General features: G+C 37.8%; 2 protein-coding genes across 4 annotated transcripts in view; both read right to left on the reverse strand.

Annotated features, from left to right (window-relative positions):
- The window catches only part of NAT10 (N-acetyltransferase 10), a 38,788-nt gene extending 32,376 nt beyond the window's left edge, over positions 1-6,412 (reverse strand). Inside the window, exons 1-3 of one of the 3 annotated variants that reach the window (XM_015081143.3) lie at positions 2,574-6,412; positions 496-618; positions 92-183 (exon numbers count right to left, since the gene is read on the reverse strand). In XM_015081143.3, coding sequence (XP_014936629.1) covers positions 92-183; positions 496-603 — 200 coding nt within the window. In that variant the 5' untranslated portion in view covers positions 604-618; positions 2,574-6,412. Of the gene's footprint in view, positions 1-91; positions 184-495; positions 619-2,307 lie in introns of all 3 variants that reach the window. The other 2 variants (XM_053203321.1, XM_053203320.1) reach the window with 2 other exon arrangements.
- Positions 6,413-8,459: 2,047 nt separating this feature from the next.
- The window catches only part of CAPRIN1 (cell cycle associated protein 1), a 36,169-nt gene continuing 25,601 nt past the window's right edge, over positions 8,460-19,027 (reverse strand). Inside the window, exons 10-19 of the mRNA XM_027072915.2 lie at positions 18,181-18,336; positions 17,990-18,098; positions 16,823-16,884; positions 16,227-16,337; positions 15,619-15,768; positions 14,574-14,724; positions 11,928-12,122; positions 11,338-11,438; positions 10,223-10,286; positions 8,460-8,690 (exon numbers count right to left, since the gene is read on the reverse strand). Of these exons, the coding sequence (XP_026928716.1) occupies positions 8,626-8,690; positions 10,223-10,286; positions 11,338-11,438; positions 11,928-12,122; positions 14,574-14,724; positions 15,619-15,768; positions 16,227-16,337; positions 16,823-16,884; positions 17,990-18,098; positions 18,181-18,336 (1,164 nt within the window). The 3' untranslated portion in view covers positions 8,460-8,625. The remainder of the gene's footprint in view (positions 8,691-10,222; positions 10,287-11,337; positions 11,439-11,927; positions 12,123-14,573; positions 14,725-15,618; positions 15,769-16,226; positions 16,338-16,822; positions 16,885-17,989; positions 18,099-18,180; positions 18,337-19,027) is intronic.

Below are 19,027 nucleotides of genomic sequence, written 5' to 3' on the forward strand. Positions count from 1 at the left end.
CTGAAAAACTATGTCAGATAATCATTTCCTGGCATTTAATTAAGGAGCAGCAACTATAAATGGTATGGGACACTCAAAAGGCCCAACTTACCTGCTAAACCCCAGCTCTTTCTTGTAACACCACAGCACTGAAGGCCGAGCCTTCACAGTTGCTTTGGACAACATGTGATGGAGTATGACCACCTGCCAAAGGAAAAAGTCACAGAATCTCATGGCCAAAAGAGACCTCAGAGACTGCCAGACCTCATTTTGACAGATCTGGAAAGTAAACAGAGGGCCAGGAGAGGGCAGTGTCCAGGCAGGGACTAGAAGCCCGGTCACACACTCTTAACCTTGCGCTCAGTCCACCCCTAGGTTCTCACAAGGCATTTTGTGTAGAGAAAAGCAGTCAAAGGGACCTTAATGTTATTATGTGCTGAAACCTCAGAGGAGCAGTAACAAGCTAACTGTGGGACAAGACACAAAGTCAGCCAGGAAGTGTTTACGAGGTCTTACCTGGTCCTTTCCTCGGTCTCCGACTACAACAAACAAAGACCTTTGCCTTTCAGCAACTCCATTCTCAATGAGAATCCGGATTCGGTTATCTACTTTCTTCCGATGCATGGTGAAAGACTATCACTGAAAGAGAGAGAAAGGAAACACAACTGGACATGAAAGCCAGATTCTGGGTGAGGAACATTAGCTGGCAGCCTCTTGGGGGACCAGGAGCTATGCTAGGCACGTTGGGAAGTATCATTTTACTTAACCCTCAAACTGCTCCCTAGGGAACATGTCAGTCTCATTTTTAAAATTAGGAAACTGAGGCTTGGGAGGCAAAGAAAATGTTTCCTCAGCATGGAAGTCAGAAGGGAAGCTGTATTTCATACTTCTATCAAGGAGTTTTTTTAAAAACTTGAAACAATGGTCCACAAAATAGAATGATTAAAATATATGATGGTATACTTGTGAGATAATAAGGCAGTTTTCAAAAAAGCTCCTTCAAAATCACTTTCAGAAATTATCTAAGGATATGGATAAAGATGCTTATGAGAAGACTGACATCACAGAACAAAGCATGATACCATCTTTTAAACACATGTACATAACATGAAGGGGAAAAAAAAACCTGAAAGAAAACACAAAAATGTAATTTTTGTGGATGGTGAGACTGCAAGTGGTTCTTATTTTGTTCTTTTGTTTTTTTAGAGTTTTGTGTTTTTTATTCATATGCATTACTAATAAAGTCAGAGAAAGGAAATCAATGAATGTTACTGTGATGAAATGTGTCCAACTGTCTCCTCAAAGGAGAAAAACACGTACTGAAGCCTGTACAGACAGACCTTAAAGTTGGATTACGTACAATACGATAATGCATTATTACCACAATAAATACACCAAAGAAACATCAGGAATATCAATTATATTTCTACAACATTGAAGGAAGAATGACAGCCTACCTAGAAACTACAGAGCCTGCTGCATTCTAAATATAAAGTTCATTAATTGAACCTTAAGTGTGCCTTAACTGTCCTTCTACCCTCCAATCCAAATATGGATTTTAGAAGTCCTTTCTTAATATAAAACATTATGTTACAATCAATGGCTCCTTTTTTATGAGGAAAGGAGCAAGTATAAAGAATTCAAGTATTTTAAGGAAGGAATATGACAGGATTCACACTCAAATCTGCCCGACTCCAAAGCCTAAGCTCTTTCCAGCTCCCCACTCTGCCCAACTTGTCAGCTGAGTTGAGGCCACATAGAGATCACACACAAATCAATCAATAACTAATTAGTAGGGACTGCTTTTTGCTCTAGTTACTGTGGGAGCCCCAGAAACAATACCAGACAAGACTTGACTTCAAGGAGCTTTCATTCTCCTTGCAGAGAATATTCACGAGAAAGAGATTAGGGACAATTTGTCTAAAGACAGATAAAACTAGACGCAAAAATAATAGTACAGCCAATAGTCTGATGAAGGTCTGAGATTACCGTGGGCTGGAATTGCCATGGAAGGCTTAACGTAGGAAGAGGGCCTTGAAAGGAAAAGAAAGAGAACTATTCCTCATTCACTCGTCTATTTGTCTAACAAGCAAACACAGCATCTATGTGCCAGTCACCACTCTAGATGCATTAGCAAATGAAACAAGTCCTGAATGTGACTCCTGAAAAAAACAGTATAAACGAACGAGCTTAGACAAACAAATGAAAGCATGGGAGGATCTGGAATCAGACTGCCTCGGTTTAATGCCTAGCGCCAAAACCAGGAACCGTAGGCAAGCTCCGCGGAAAGCAAAAGTGTTGTCACCCCCCCCCCCCACACACACACACCCAGACCCCCAGCTAGAGTTCCCCAGAAGGTGGAGATGGAGCCACGCAACCCCGGAGAGCGCTCGAGAAGCACGCGGAGAGTGGCCGCCAATCGGGGAAGAGGAGCCTGTCATCTAGGAGCGAGCGCCCGTGTGGGCCGGCAGTCGACGCGGGCCGAGCACTGGCAAGGATACAGAGGCTTCATCCTCGAGCCGGCCACCTCTGGTTCCAAGCAGGACACAGACACCGACCTTGGTACCCATCCCCAGCCATCCCGTCTTGGGTACCTGCACCCCGAACCCAGCGGATCCCAGCCAGCAGCCAAGCGGAAGCACGTGGGGAAACCCAATTACTCCAGAAGCCCAGAGGGAGCGGCGGGCTGCCCCTAGCGATGCCTGACCGCGCGCTCTCAGCGCTGGCCTCACTCCGCGACGCGCGTCCTGCTCAGGCACTGAAAGGCTCCATGCGCGCGAGCGCACTAACGGCGCGGTGCGGCGTGCGTGCGGGGACTTTCGGCAACCATGTCTCCGTGTGATGACGTCAGATGCCCGGGAGGCGGAGCTGCAGCCTACGTGGCCAGCGCGGTTTTGGAATTTAGTCTCTGCTCCGAGTGGCACGGGTGCGATTTGCCTCTCGTATCAGAATCAAGATGCCCTGGCTCCGAGGGACAAAATAAGCGCTTGCCGCTGTGCTGGGGCGAGCCCGGGTTACCAGACAGGCCCGGGGCAGCACACGGTAAGGGGGTCCAAGGCTCTTAGTGTTTATCCTAGTTATACGAGACGACCGACTCCAGGGATCTGTGCGTAATTTTACCCTTTTATTTAAATAACTTCCCATTTTAACGTGACAAAATGAGGAAACTCGATCAGCAGACCTGTTTTATTCACTTGATCTTCCACACCTGAAGAAAGGGCCCTGTAGACCTGTCGGAAACTCAGTATTTCTACCCACCGGTGCGGGTACTTTGTAAATTCCCTTTAGGCCTAAACTGGACATCAAATGATGGCGCTCTTCTGAAAATCAGCTCTGGGGCTCTGCTCTTGTTAAATACTTCTTCCTCCCGCCCAGCTCCCAGGCGAACTCGCCCAAGCATATTACAAGCACCACCTATATATTCTTATACTACAAGAATCACCTGTGTATTCTTATACATTGTCTTTGGGCCAGATTGTTGAACTTCAAGTAAACAAATTCCAACATTTCTTGAATACCTCAGATTCAAAATGTCTGAAGCTGAACTCCTTCCTCAAACCAAGACACTTCCAATTCCAGTGTAATCATCACTACTACCCATTTTTAGTCCAACACCCATCATTTTCATATTCGCTCAACAAATGTCAATATGCCAGACACCAGGGATAAAGTGACCAAAATGTTTTTCACTTATAAAGTTTGCGTAATTCTGGGTAAGCTTTAAGTGCTATTACGAAAAAACTGTCCAATAAGTAAAGTAACTAAGGATATGTTTTAGTAGTGGACATGGAAGGCCTCTGAGCTGATGACACTGGAGCAAACACCTGAATTTAGAAAGAATGAACGTTAAGAATATTTGAGTGAAAAGCCTTTGCATGCTTGAAGATCGACTAGTGAGCAAGAACAAAACAGTAGGCAATTAGGCCAAATAATGAACGCACATAGACCAAAATTTAGGATTTAATTCTAGGTATGATGGGAAAACCAGTGGAGTTTGGGGAACCAGGAAGTGACAAAACCTGACTTGTCCACAAAAATCACCGCAGGATGATGAGTACAAAGAGAGCCATTATAAGCTACTGTGGTTACTTGCTCTAAGCAGGTAGTAGTGGTGGTCAGAAGTGTTAGATGATTCAGGATACATTTTCAAGGTAGAACTATGTGGATTTGGTTAAGGACTAGATCCAGGGTACAAAAGAAAGTATACCCAAAGTATTTGCCCTGAGCAAATGGATGAATGCAGGTTAATGAAGAGATTGATTTGGAACACTCAAGACTGGAGTAATTGGGGACCTAGGAATATTTAGGAGGAACTAAAATACTGATTGTATTCAAAGTCCTGGGATTAGATGGGATCGCCTAGGGAAGAATGTAGTTAGAGATCAGTCTCACGACTGAAGCCTGGATTACCCAGGAAAGGATACTGAGCACTAAGTGAGACAGGAAATATGTAGGATCCATTCACTACTGCCCTCCACTTTATGTTGTAATCATTTCTCTCACGGGCTATTCCCAATAGACATCTCTCGCCCCATACAGATTGTTCTCAAAACTGCATTGTGTATTCTTTAAGTGGCAATTTTGTTAGGTGACCCACTATCCTTTACCCCACTCCTGGCCCCATACACACACAGCTTAGAAACCTTAGTTTCCAACTGTTCTTAAGAGACAAAACATGGAACATAACTGTAAAGCCACCTGTAGTACACTCTTTACCTGTTTTTCAGCCTCTAACTCTACTAAAACACATACTCCTACTTGAGCAGATAGCTTTCTCAGTCCTGGAAGAGTGTGCCTTTCTTTGGATATGCTCTTCTCCACTTCTCTAATTACTCCTCATCCTTCAAGTCTTAGTTCAATGATCCCTTTCAACGAAGTCTTTCCCAGTCATTTTGACTAGGTCATAATTTATCGCAGTCATGGCCTTTATAGCTGTCATCAACTCTGTTGCTCCATCACGGCATTTGCTACATTTTTGTGTCACGACATCATTATCTTTGAACAGACTGCTCAGTGAAAGCAGGAACCAGTGATTTTGTCACCACTGAATGCTTAGTGCTTGCCATTATGCTTGGCAAAGGGACACCCAGACTTGCCAAATAAAGCCTTAGTTCACTGGCTTAATACGGTGTCTCCCTAATATAAAGACAGTACTTAAAGCAGTACGTACAAGTAGGAATACACCAAGAACTGCCTTTACTATTTACTAGATGAGGTGGTCTTTTCACTGCCTACATTCAATGAGCTCCTGACTGAAAGAAGGTGGTGGTAGTCTAGACTCTTGAGAAGACAAGGCTACCAGAGATTTTCTGTTAAGGTTTTTCCTCTCCTCTCACAAGTAGCACTTCAGAGCTTTGCTGGATACTATACACAACTAACGCAGACTTCACTCAAGGACAGTAAGAAATCAGATTTTAATATTTAATCTATGTAATTTAAGACATTCACTATTCTTTTCCAGTATTTTATAGAAGTCAGAATGGGAAAAGGTATAGAGATAAGCCTTAACAACTTACTTTCATTTTCCTGATGGTTTGCCCTCCCCACTGACTGTACAGAAGGGATAAGCTTAAGGGCAATACTGATTCTTTGAATATAATTTATAGCCAAAGTGCTTAATAAGAACTCAAGTGGGATGAGGATCCAGGAACTTAAAAGATGAAATGAAGAAGGGTTTGAACTCAGTGCTTACCTGTATCTCAATCCCCTAATTAGATATATTACTGAAAATATAATGAACAGTACAAATTTCCTAAGACACTCAGGAGGCTGAATACTCAACTGCTTCTACATTTTATGAATTGTCAACAGAGCACTTCAGTTATTGGGCCTTCTGCAAATAAACACATTCTCATGCCTCCTATAAGTGGAAAAGTCTCCCACATAACAGTTGCATATATAGGAGACAAAAGAACTGTAGAAGCTAACTGATAAAAAATGTTTCAAAGGATATTTGTTTTAATATCAAGATACAGTGATTGCAAAACTCTTCCATATTCAGTAGGGATATTAAGATCTAGAAATAGAACTGCTCTAACCAAGGTCATCAATGACATTCTACCTTAAAGCTCTAAAATAGAAGTCTCATTATCCACATGAGATGATTGATATTGTGCATTTACAAAAGTACTTTATATGTGGAGTCTTACTATACCAAGAAGCTACAGTGACACACGTGACAGTCATTTCCTTGCAACTCTGCTAAAATATGCATTTGACCAAACAAAAGGTCTTCTGCAGGTAGGACAAGTATTCACATATTATACAGAACACTTAGTACCAAGACTCAGATCTTAACGGGACTTTTTAAAAAGTTCTCTGCCTCATAACAAGGCACCTCCTTTAAAAAATATAGTCTGAATTGAGACATAAAAGCTTTACATTTAGACTGTGATAGAATGCCAAAAAAAAAAATTATACTATTTCAAAAAGAACGACTCTTTTAAAAACATACACAGAAATAATGAAACTACTAACACCTTTACACATTCACAACATCTACACTAATGCATAGAAGTTTGAAACCTAGAAAGCATTTCTCCCCCATCCCATCTCTGAACTGATTCATAGAGATCACTGTATGAAGAATCACTTATTTACTTCAATTTTAAATGTCATGAAATTATTTTCTACACAGATAGCAAATTTAGTTTTGTATATAGAAGGATTGTAAGCATACACGTCTAGGGGTTACCCAGTAAACCATGAATATTTTATCTATTCCCCGTGAAATACAGCTAACATATGGTTGTGGTACATCCCAGGCAGATGTCATTTAAAGCACACAACGGGAGGTGCTAGCCAAAGAAATACTCATTTGTAAAAGTAAACGTATAACCCTTGCAATATGATGTACCACAACCACACATGAGAAAAGTCAGGAACTTATTTTATTTTAAAATAAACATTGGAGATACCCCCCCATTCCCCACCACCCTACAAAAAAACTTTTGAATGTGGAATGTTCAACAGCCTATCCATTTTAGATTACAAAACCAGCAAAACTCCAGTTGTCTAACAATGAATGTTTGAGAATCGTTCTTTTGTTTTTTGTTTTTCTTCAGTGGCTGAGCACCTACTGGAAAAATTCCTTAGCTAAAGGCTAATAAAACAAAATTCAATTTCTGCACAGAAAATACCATTAACTTAGTATTAGTAGCCTTTGCTGAAAAGATGGGATTAATTCTCCATGAAGTCAAAGTGGGATATGACAAGCAGCATTAAGTTCATAGGCACACAAAACTAGTGCTCAAACTGCTAGCACAAATTCCAACAGTACATAAATTACTAAACTGTCATCTCCATCAAACTTGTGACTCTCCCTATGCATCTAAGTGAAGGAATCGCCACTTTGAATATAAATGCCTCCATGAGAAAAAGACAGAATTCAATTAGGGTTAGACAAAAGATAAATGCAAGTACTACAGAAATAGCTGCTGGAGATAACCATAAAATTTGAAACACTAACAATGCATGGGGTGAACCACATAAGCTGCTAGCTGTTGAACACCAGTGTTTCAAGATACAACTTTTATAAACATGTTTTATTTGTTTTGCTTATACCATCAGAACTGAAACTACTGTCTGTCATCTCCCTAAAATAGGGAAATCAATCTAAAACACATACTGGTGCTTTTCAAAAGATAGCAATTTAAAAGGGTCGTAGCAGCAGGCATTTCATATCTTTTTCTTTTAAAAACCTTCAGGCTGCAGGAAAAACATGTGACCAAGAGTGTTATGATTATCCATTAGGTATTTTCATCAGTACCTGTACCAATTTAGGTGACAATACAGCAAGATCCGAGGATTAGTGACAGACAATGTATGTTATAAGGAATGATATATAGTACCAATCCTTATAAAAGTCATTGTCGAAGAAAATGTTAAGTGTTCAAAAAGGTATCTAAATACTTCACATTTAGTACAGAAGCGGCCATCCAGATTACATCCCATATTTGTTGCATATTTTTCAAAAAGTGCCAATCAAAGCCTAATTTTGCATTTTGGCTTTGTCTTATACAGTATCAGCTGTTAAAAAGCAATTTACATGTGTTTGTAACCAGTCGTTTGGCCAAGGATGAAGAGTGCTGTGTCAAAGCTGGTAGCCAGCCTTATATTAAGGGCCCATGCATAATTTGGTATGCATCTTAACGTTCAGTGCTCCAATTTAACTGGAAAAGCTGTGAAATGCAGTTGTTCTGCCAAACCACACTCCACTCCTTCCTTCTTCAAGGGAAATATTTTAGTTTTGTCAATTACCATTGAATAACTCTAGGGCTGACTTGTAGATTTGATCCAATGTCAAAAGTCAATCTTGCTCTTTCCAAGCCACTTCAAATAACTATGGAGATATCACCCCGTAAAGTGTATTATGTTTTACTCCTAAGCAAGGGTGAGGAATCTGAGTATCATGTGCAAGGCTCAAGATGACGCTTAGGACAGAACATGCAGAATAAAAATAGTTTCCTTCCATATCCAGGTAATATAAAGCTGACAATTATAGTCCTGTCTTTATGGGATGAAAACAGTCCCTTTACAATAAGTTTCCTGAAAGGGAGAACAAATAGATAATAACTCTTCTGGTAACATATTATGGTACACTGGCCAGTGTGTTTTTGGCGTTTAAACATAATCCTGTGAATCAGATTAATTCACTTGCTGAGTGTTCATTTGCGGCATCCCTCTGTTGGGTCTTGGGGGCCCTCCACGACCTAGAAGACAAAAATGGCATTTGGTTTTTCTTTCAAATATTATTTGTTTTGCCTTCAAGCAGATTTTTCATCTGAAGTCAAGAAGCATGTGGGCAGCTTGTCACCACATTATTAGGTTTAAGAGGTCAATTCTTCAGTGTTCACCTGTCCTGGAAGTTGTCATGCGCAAATTTGCTCATGTTCTCTAGCTAAAAGAAGAGTAGAGCTAATGGAGTATTCCACCAGTACTCATTCATTCATTCATTCAACAAGTATTTATTGAGTGCCTACTGTGTGCCAGGCACTGTCATCAGGCGTTGGAAATAGATACAGCAGTGAAGACAGACAAGGTACCTGCTCTCATGGAGCTTACATTCTAGTGTACACTCTAGCTTACATTTCAGTAGTAAGTAACATCATACTATCAAAATTAATAAAAGCACCAGAATGAAAAACAGACCTTGTTACCTAAACTGTTAAAAAGAAACTACATAACATTCAAAATTGTATAATGACTTGTAACAGATAAAATAACTTTTTACATGCTGTTAAAACAGATTTTTAGCTACCAGTCAACTCAACTTTCATAGAATATGCTACAAGGTGAGAAAGAACATAACCCACATTCACATGCAAATATCCTTTGATACTTCAAGTCAATAATTCCCAAGTGATCCATTAATTTAAAAATGCACCTTTTTGCTGGCCAGTTTCTACTAGCATTGAAATCAAAGTACTTTGTAATTCCTCCTTAATATACATTTTATACATGTGATGGCCCAAACCTAGAGGAAACCTATTCAGTTTAACTTCCCTTAAATCAGAGAACCATTTAGAACTTCAGATCATATGAAATGCTACCTCTAATTGTTACACAGGTTGACTTTCTGCCCAAATGAGGAAGCAGTTTTCCTATGGTAATAGACAAAATCAGAAACTCTTTAAACCTACAATTTTTAAATATAGTTCAGTAAGTTAGTTAGGATTTTGTATGTTTTACTTAAAAGTCAGAAATAATTTGACATTTATATCGCTATTAGTGATCCAAAGGCATTGAAATTTCAATTAGTTCTATCATTTCTAAATGGTTCTCTAAATGTAACTATGGCTTATCTGGCCATTAAAGTGTTTCTGACTCTAAAATATAATATGCATGTTCAAAAATGAAAGAGGAATAATAAATTTATATAAATGTTCAATCTCATTCCAAAAATGTCTTACAAAAATGTTTCAGTAAGTACTTCCTAAAAACATTTAGCAGGTTTTAGGACCTGAAAAATAATTTGCAGTTGGAAAAACACTTTTTCTAAGGAGGAGAAATGTTCTAGTTTTCAAGACAATTTATATAGTAACAGGGAAAGTCATTCAAAAAATTAAATTTGGGTTCAAGGTAAGTTTTAGAAACAGAGCATTTCATTTAATCCCTAGCAACAAGTCTGGTAATGATAAATGTATTCCTAACATGTAACCTACATGCAGACTATGGAACAGCTCTTCCAAGGCCAGAACAGAAGCTCCACTTAGGAGCTAGGATCACCACCACAAAATATTACCTCGTGGGGCTCCCCGTGGTCCACTCTGCCCAGAGCCTCGCTTGAAATTCTGCTGATATCCATCCTAAAAGACAAGCTAGTTAGTACTGAAGAAAACGTACTTTTTTTTTTAATGCTTTCTCATCTATCTATTCTTAGTGTCTCACACAGAACACAAAATTTGTCCTTATTCTTTTTAGACATTTCAATATATAATAGCCAAAAGTTATTCCGTAATTTACTTCTGTTACTCTCAAGAACATTCAATGAAATATCTCTGCTCTTAAAAATCATTCTTTTTTTTCTCCGACACAAATTTATTTTAAGTGTAATTAACATACAGTATTACATTAGTTTTAGGTGTACAATATAATGATTCAACAATTGTATACATTTCTCAGTGCTCAAGGTAAGTGTACTCTTAATCTCTTTTATCTGTTTCACCCATCCCCCCTATCTACATCCCCTCCAGCAACTACCAAATTTGTTCTCTATTTATAGAGAGTCTCGTCTTTTGTCTTTTTGTTTCTTAAATTCCACATGAGTGAAATCGTATGGCATTTGTCTTTCTCTGACTTTTTTCATTTAGCATTATACCCTCTAGGTCCATCCATGTTGTTGCAAATAGCAAGATTTCATTCTTTTTTGTAGCTGAGTGATATTCCATTGTGTATATATACATCTTCTTTACCCATCTATTGATGGGACACTTGGGTTGCTTCCACATCTTAGTTATTAGAAATAATGCTGCAATAAACAGAGGGGTGCGTGTATCTTTTCGAGTTAGGGTTTTCATTTTCTTGGGCTAAATACCCAGTGGAATTATTAGATCATATGGTAATATGGTTTTTAATTTTTTAAGAAGCCTCCATACTGTTTTCCATAGTGGCTGCACCAATCTGCATTCCCACCAATAGGGAATGAAATCATTCTCTTTTTAACAGACTCTAAAAAATGAGTACCTATACTAGAGTGCTAGGGAAAGCAAAAGTCACCATTCTCCATAATAAAGTATCTTGTAAAAATGTGCAAAATTAGCCTCAAATTACTTAGTTACCCAAGTCCAAACAACCCCATCAGTCTGTTTCATTGGCTTATTTAGGTCAGGTTTATATTTTAAAGCAACTTCTACCTACCCGTTGATAGCCAGAGTAGTCCCGGGGAGCACTGAACTGAGACTGTGTGTAACCACTGTTTGGAGTGTTAGAGAATGAAGGGCGGTAACCATCATATCCTCCTAAAATTTAGGACAAGAAAATAATTTTCTTATCTAAGTGAGAAATTTTTACTTTCTTACTACTGACCAAGGGAAGAACTGAAAAATTATAAGCCATGCCAGTAATTCAAATTAATTTCTAATTCCCTATCCTGATCCAATCTGTTCCTAAATTTCTGAGTATTAATTTCCTTAAAAGAGGACATTTTCACCCATCCATGCACACATACACACCCCACATACAAAAAAAATCCCCATAAACTCTGATAATGGAAAGCAATTATCCCCTCAGAGACATGGAAAACATGGATTTGACACATACAAAAAAACCCATTACCAATTTTATCAATTTAAATAACCTATAATATACTAAAAATGTTTAAAATGTTTAAGCTATACATGAGAGATTAACACAGAGATACATACATATCTTTCCCAAAAACCTCATGACATATTTCCATTTTACAAATCAAAAAGGAAAAAGAACTTGCTACTTTTTTTTTTCTTTACCTCTGAATCCATTGGCAGGGCCCCTGTATCCATTCATTAAGCCTCTAGCACCACGGGAGCCACCACGAGACACACCACGACTATTGTAATAGGGCTGACTGCTACGTGGAAATCCAGTGTTCTGCTGGGGAGGCTGCTGGTGGTTACCAGTCACTTGATGGGGCTGGTCCTGGGAACCATGGTAAGTGCCAACCACTATGATAAAAAGAAAAAATTTATACACACACACACACAGCTCATTACAATTTGTTCTTTCACGTTTTCTGGGTTAAGAAGTGTCTTATACCTTCTCCTCAAATCATCTTTAAATAAATTTTAATATTTCCAATAAAGAAACCTACACATAAGTCCCTATTTTTCTCCTGCCCATATATTAAGCAATTCTCCAACAACAGTTCCAAACTTTTGGAAGCACACAATGTGTGAGAGCACAAAACTCTATCCCTTCCAAATGGAATGAAAACCTATATTATTAAACATCTTCTGAGAGGCATCTGCCTATTAGCACAAGAGACCCACAATAATTCAAAAGATCTTACATACTAAAACAGTACAATTACCACTGTGTATCATTTAATTATTTTTCCACTATAAAACTCCTTAGTGGTAGAAGCTTTCTTATTCTTTTAAATTTCCCTTGACACGTTAATGAAACCTACAAAACCATGCTCTCCTATAGCTAAACAACCATATGGTAGAATACTCAGTCAATTATGAAGGTAAATTAGCAGAAGTCTTCAACTTACACCTCCTTTAATGCCTGATTCCATTTCAAGTACTTTTAACGTACAACCAATTAAGAAGACAGTTAAATAGTACACTGGCACTCAACTTAATGAGGTAAAGAAAAGATTCTAGAAGGTTCACACTACCTTGCACACCCCCCTCCTTCCACAATGGGAAGTCTAGAATCTAGAAATCGTTAAAAATTAAGCCCAGAGGTACCTTTCGGGTATTAACCAATGTTCGCAATGCACAGGGGAGAAAAGACAGGATACTAGCACTACCTTTGGGAGGTGAGGAAGGTATAGACTAGAGGAAGGCCCACGCCCCAATAACAAAAAACAGCCAGCCCAAATCCCCCGTGTTTAGACCGAGAGAAAAGGTGGTGTACCTCTTGAAAAACTTGACCAGATATATTTTGTGGCCTCAGGAACCCCAAATACATTTATCGGTTCTTAAAATACTATTTTGCAACGAAAAAGCTAAAGTGTGCCTAATGGAAGGGATGTTATGGCTCCTTTTTGAACTGTGCAATCAATGGACTAATTACACTTTCACTGTGGTCTTTCTACACAGACTGCCTTTCCCTACGTTCCCTAAATTTAAAATTACAGGTAAATATCATGATTACAGGTGACATTTTCTATCTAAAGAGAGTCATTCATATGCATGTAGAGAGTGGCAAAAGAAGTGAATTTTCACCTCACTTTTTATCAATAAGAATTTTATTAGTCTTGGCCAAATTTCACTGCAAGGAAACTCATAGCAATAAATAAAACTCATACAATTAAAGTGTGGTCTTTATTTTAAAATACCAGAATTACTTAAAAAACAACAAAAACCCCAGAATTTCTATTGAAGTGTTTGTACAGCATAAACTCTTAAGTCCATAAATAGCCAGATTCTTGCTGTATCCTTTTCTCATGTTGTTCCTAACTAGATACTACAATTTGCTGTAGAGCAGGTGTACTGGGGGCCCATTGTGCTGACATGCTTATGAGTACATGGCAATAATTAAAGGAGCCTGAGCACAAAGCCCAGCTTTATCATTCAGAAGCTGAACATAGATAGCCTAATGGATAAATAGCCATCAGATTACAGCTGATTCAAACTTCCTACTAATTAGTGAGTGCTAAATACTACAGGGATATGTAAGAATTTAGTACTGAAAAAATCCATAATGTTCATCAAAGTCTATCAAGAAATTAGACGATTAGAATATTTCATAGTTATTTCAATCAGTCTGATAAAATTAAACTATTAACTCCTATGATTTTAGCAAGGTTTGCTAGTTTGTTGTGGGATATTCCAATTAAACAACCGAGGATCTAAATAACCAAAGACCTAAGCAGGTATTTCTAATGCCTTACAAAGTTAAGAAATCTAAGATATCTCTATCTACATTGTTATGACAGGTATGGTAACTAGCCAACTTACGTATGACCCTACTTGCCAAAAAGGATTTTATTTCAACCTAGTTCTACCAAATGCAGCCACCAAGAGATTTCTGCATGTTTTACTGATTATAATTAGCACACTGACAACTCCTTACTGCTTAACTTTGTATAACTGACTTAACTACCTACCAGGTATCATGCTAGCCGGCTTTAATTAATTAGCAATTAAAAGTAAAGTAGATCATAATCTAACAAGTTCCACTAAAATCACAGAATGAAACAGAGATACTATGAAAGCTTACTGACCAAAGGAAAATGGGTATAAGGCCTCCCAAAAAGTGCACATAATTCACATACGATAAATATGGACTTGATTTAATTCAGGATCTGCAACAAAAATTCCATAAAGTCTACTACTAGAACAAAAACTTGTGGACACTGCCACTTTAAAGTGTAAACCCTCCTAACACTGTCAGTAATGGTGTTGGAAAGCAAGCAGCCAAGGAAGGGGCACTGGTTTTCCTACCTGTTTGAAGCTGTTCTTGCTGCAGGTCTGTTTGTTCTACTTGGTGAGGCTGACTAGAAAAGCTCTGGTTGTAACTGGCCTGGTACTGATTTTGCTGTTTCAAAGTTTCTGGTTCATTAACAGGAGGAACTGGGGCATTCATATTGAACACCTGTAAGTAAATAAAGTAAATGATTACTTCATCCCCTTATTGCTAACAATTTCCCTACTTTTAAGATGACAGACCTCAATGTTGGTTTTACTGAAAAATGTAAATACATTACAGAAGTCTCAAACACACACGTATATTCCCCCCATATACATATTTATTTATATTTATACATATATATACACACACACACCATATAGCACTTCAAGGAGAGCATAACTGGGTTTCAAAATTTAAAAATACAAAAATCAGCAGTCTTGGAAATGTTACTATAAATAAGAAATCTTTTTTAAGAGATGCAAACCACTGATACAATGTCACTTACAGAAATTAATTCTATGAATATTTTATTCATTTAAATTTTCTTCTTATTGACATTTTAACCAAAAGTTAGTATTTTAAGTATTTAATCCTATAAACTTTCCCATGAGCACTGATTTAACTGTATCCCATCAATTACAATATTCTCATCCTTTCCTAGAAATTCTGCAATTTAGGGATGCTTACTGAAAAACCAGGATGAAGTATAACAGGTGAAATTTATTATGAAAAACTTCAGTAAAATAAAAGATTTAGCAAGTATGGGAAAATGTAGACAGTTGTTAAATCTCGGTAATGACTTACATACACAGATACAGTAGTCTACTTTTCTGCATGTTTACTTTTGTTAACCAAATCTAAAGGATGAAACTACAAAACAGTAAGATATGAGAGCACATAACTCCTAAGACTCAAATTTATCTCTGGGAGCAGGAAAAATCAGAGTTTATCAATTAAATATACTCTATAGTTGGGTAGATGCACACTCAAGCACAAAGTTAAATGAAGACTTTTCTGTTGGACTTTGGCATGATGATAGTACACACTAGCCATTTAATGTTAGTTTAATTTACTTACCGTTTGCATGGATTGGAATGGAGCTGCGTTTACATTGATTCCACTGCTATGTAACGGTTTGCTTGTCCCAGCCTGGAACACCTGAGGCTGAGAAGCAGCCGGAAGGGATGACGATGCTGTAGTCTGGTCTGTATTTAAAGAGATTGTTGCCTAAACACAAAGTAAACAGATGCACTTTAGTGATAAACTAAATTTAGCCAAGTCTACTATCCAAGTCTTAGTATGTTAAGAAATTCAACTGGGGCGCCTGGGTGGCTCATTCGGTTAAGCATCCAACTCTTGATTTCAGCTCAAGTAATGATCTCACAGTTCCTGAGTCGAGCCCCACACTGGGGTCTGCACTGACAGCATGGAGCATGCCTGGGATTCTCACTCCCTCTCTCTCTTCCCCTCCCCCGTTCATGTTCTCTTTCTCTCTCTCTCAAAATAAATAAACTTAAAAAAAAAATTCAACTATTTCATAACAGCAAAATACTTGTATTGCATCAGAGCAAAATAACGTATCGCATGCATTAGGTCCAAAAAGAGTCACAACATTAATAATTTACCTCTGCCCAATTCATAATAAGTGCCTATCAAGTTTATGTTACCTAGTAACAGAAACTTGCCTGAATCTGGTCAATTGGTTCTTTTTGTGGTCGTTGCTCTGTAGCATGAGAAGGCTGGTACAAGGGTTGAGATGCTGTATACCCCTCACTTGTGGATGAAACCAAAGGAACCTACACAGAAATAAAGCAATCAAAGCTGCTTTCTGTTATAAACCAACTCTAATACAGACAGGGCTAAGAAGTAAACAGATATACCAGACTATAAAATCTAACAACTGCAAAAAATACATATAATATTAAAGATGAACATTAAATAAACCCAATCCAGTTATGAAGTCCCCCACAAATGCTTCTGAATGGCAACATTTACACTAAATTTTAGAATTATGAAATTTAAAATGTGTCTTCTCAAATTTTACTGTTTAAAATAAAAAAGCATATTCCTTACTATCATAAACATAAGATTTAACCAAAAAAATTATTTTTAAATTATTAATACCAAAGTAAACATAAACATGGAAATAAAAGTAGACAGCTACCCTCACCAGACTTGTACAATGATAAAATTCATACCTGACTTTCATTACGCTAATTAATGAAAGAGACCCAAGAACAGATTAAAAACAAACATGCAACAATATTTCTATCATTCCTACCTGTGTAGCTTCTGGTTGTACAGGAACTTGATTAGGCTGAGCAAGTCTAGATTCAGAATGAACTGCAAAATTGACCAAAAGCAACACTGTTATCCAAAATCAAATTTCTTCAGAGAAAATTTCTATAGCCAAATCCTAAAAAACACTTTTTGGTGATCATGAAAAGAATTAGGCAGGATTTTAGCTTTCAAGTGAGCATTTTGGTTCCCTGGTAGTCATTATTAGTATACTCTCACAATTGCTTTTATTTCTAGAAGGCATAACCCTAATCTGTTTTCTAACTCTTGGTAGAGATGTTACAGAGATAGGAGTACCCTTTACTTTAAAGAAATCCTAACTACCCTACCAAACTAACTGTGTCATTAAACATGCTTTTACTCAGCAACTCGTTTTATGAAACTGAAGACATTAAATATTTTATACAGTTCCAACTTTTGTGCCCTTAATGCCATGTTCTGGGAAAAAAAACCAAGACTCAAAATTACTAATGGTCCTTGAGAAAGACAGTCCACTTAACCCAAAGAAGACACCAACAACTCTATTTGGTGCTACTACTTCTAAAAATGGTGTAAGACTATTAAGAGTTTGAAACTTCAACTGTCTTTTGACTCATCTTCTCCTTTCCTCTTAAGCATCCTCTTCTTTCCCACTAAGACCGTTGCATCTCATTTTTATTTAAGTAATAAAATGTTCAGAAATTATCCCAAAAAGCTGCAAGCATCCTTCAGAGAAGGACACCCCTATTATTTTTATGCTAAAATGAATTCTGAAACTTAAAAAGCAAAGCAAAATTTCATTTATCTGAATTACAGGAAATGGTTCCCACAGGGCTGGAAGAGAGGATAACTAGTGACTGGAAGTACACACAAATAGGCTTCTGGAGTACAGGTAATGTTCCGGTTCTAGGTGCTGGTGTGTTCAGTTTGTGAAAACTCTTCAAACTCTACATTTGCACGTACTTAAGTCTATATGACAATAAAAAGTTTAAAAAAAACGGAACCACAATTATTCATATTATAGGAATAAAGAACATTTCTTATCAAATTAAAAGACACAAAATCCATAAGTTAAGCAAACGTTAAAAAGGAAAAATTCATTTTCACATTTTTTACAAAACCTGAAAGCACTGGCCCTATATTTCTCACACAAAAATGTACAATTACTAACCTGGAGGGCAAACCAGCTGGGGCATATCCATGTTTTGTGTTGGATTCATAGGCTGTGCAGATACAATGGCAGGATCAAGTGTCTGGTTTTCAAAATCCAGCATTGAATCCTGCAAGTTAGGATATAATGGAATTAAATAATGTAAACACTTAAACCTTCAGTTAGTTAGTGTCTGACTGAACTGCACCTACCTGTATGAAATTATAGGGCCCCTGCATTTGCGCCATAAGATCCTGGACTCGCTGTCTTCTCACAAGGGGATCTGCCTGAGCCACTGGAGTCAGAGAGTGGGGCTCTGGTACTGAAGGAGATGCAGCTTGAGGTTGCTGCTGGAGTGAATTTACCACCTAAAGTGGAAGAAGTGGGGGGAGATGCAGACTGGTAGAATGAAAGAGCTCCATTCATGACCATCACAACAGGTCCCTGAACTATATATGGAACTACATTATAAACAAGATAGTCAGCTTTAATATAGCTACTCCAACTGACAATTATCCCAAATTTAACATTCAGTGCTATTACTTCTACAGTGTTCTCTACTCCACATGATTGCCACGTAGCTTTTCAGATTTACTTTATAAACCGCTTTCAAAGGAAGGAATACCCATGCTTACTTCCAAAAAAACATATTGTGCTTAAACTGCTCTGCCTTCTATAGTAAGTAAATTTATATTCATCAAATACATATCCACCTCAGTACCTGATAAACAGCACTCAAGAAAAGTTACTATTTATCATCAAATTTTGAGTTCCCACCATTTCATCCTCTCTGCCAATACCATAGAATCAAGCCCTATCACCTTATCTAAATTGCTACAAAAGCCAAAACTCACTATATCTACCTTTTTCCTAGCTCTAATAATTTCTGATTATTATTGTTACTAATTCCCTGCTCTTCTAGGAAATCTAATTTTTATTACATCAGTCAAAATTTACATTCTGTCTGGCTTTTAAACCTGGGCAACTCATACCTGGTAAGCCTCAGTAAGTCATAACCTTATTTTCTTTTATAAGCAATAGTGAGATAATCATCATTAC

Source organism: Acinonyx jubatus, chromosome D1 (assembly GCF_027475565.1).
Source record: "Acinonyx jubatus isolate Ajub_Pintada_27869175 chromosome D1, VMU_Ajub_asm_v1.0, whole genome shotgun sequence".
Taxonomy (NCBI): Eukaryota; Metazoa; Chordata; class Mammalia; order Carnivora; family Felidae; genus Acinonyx; species Acinonyx jubatus.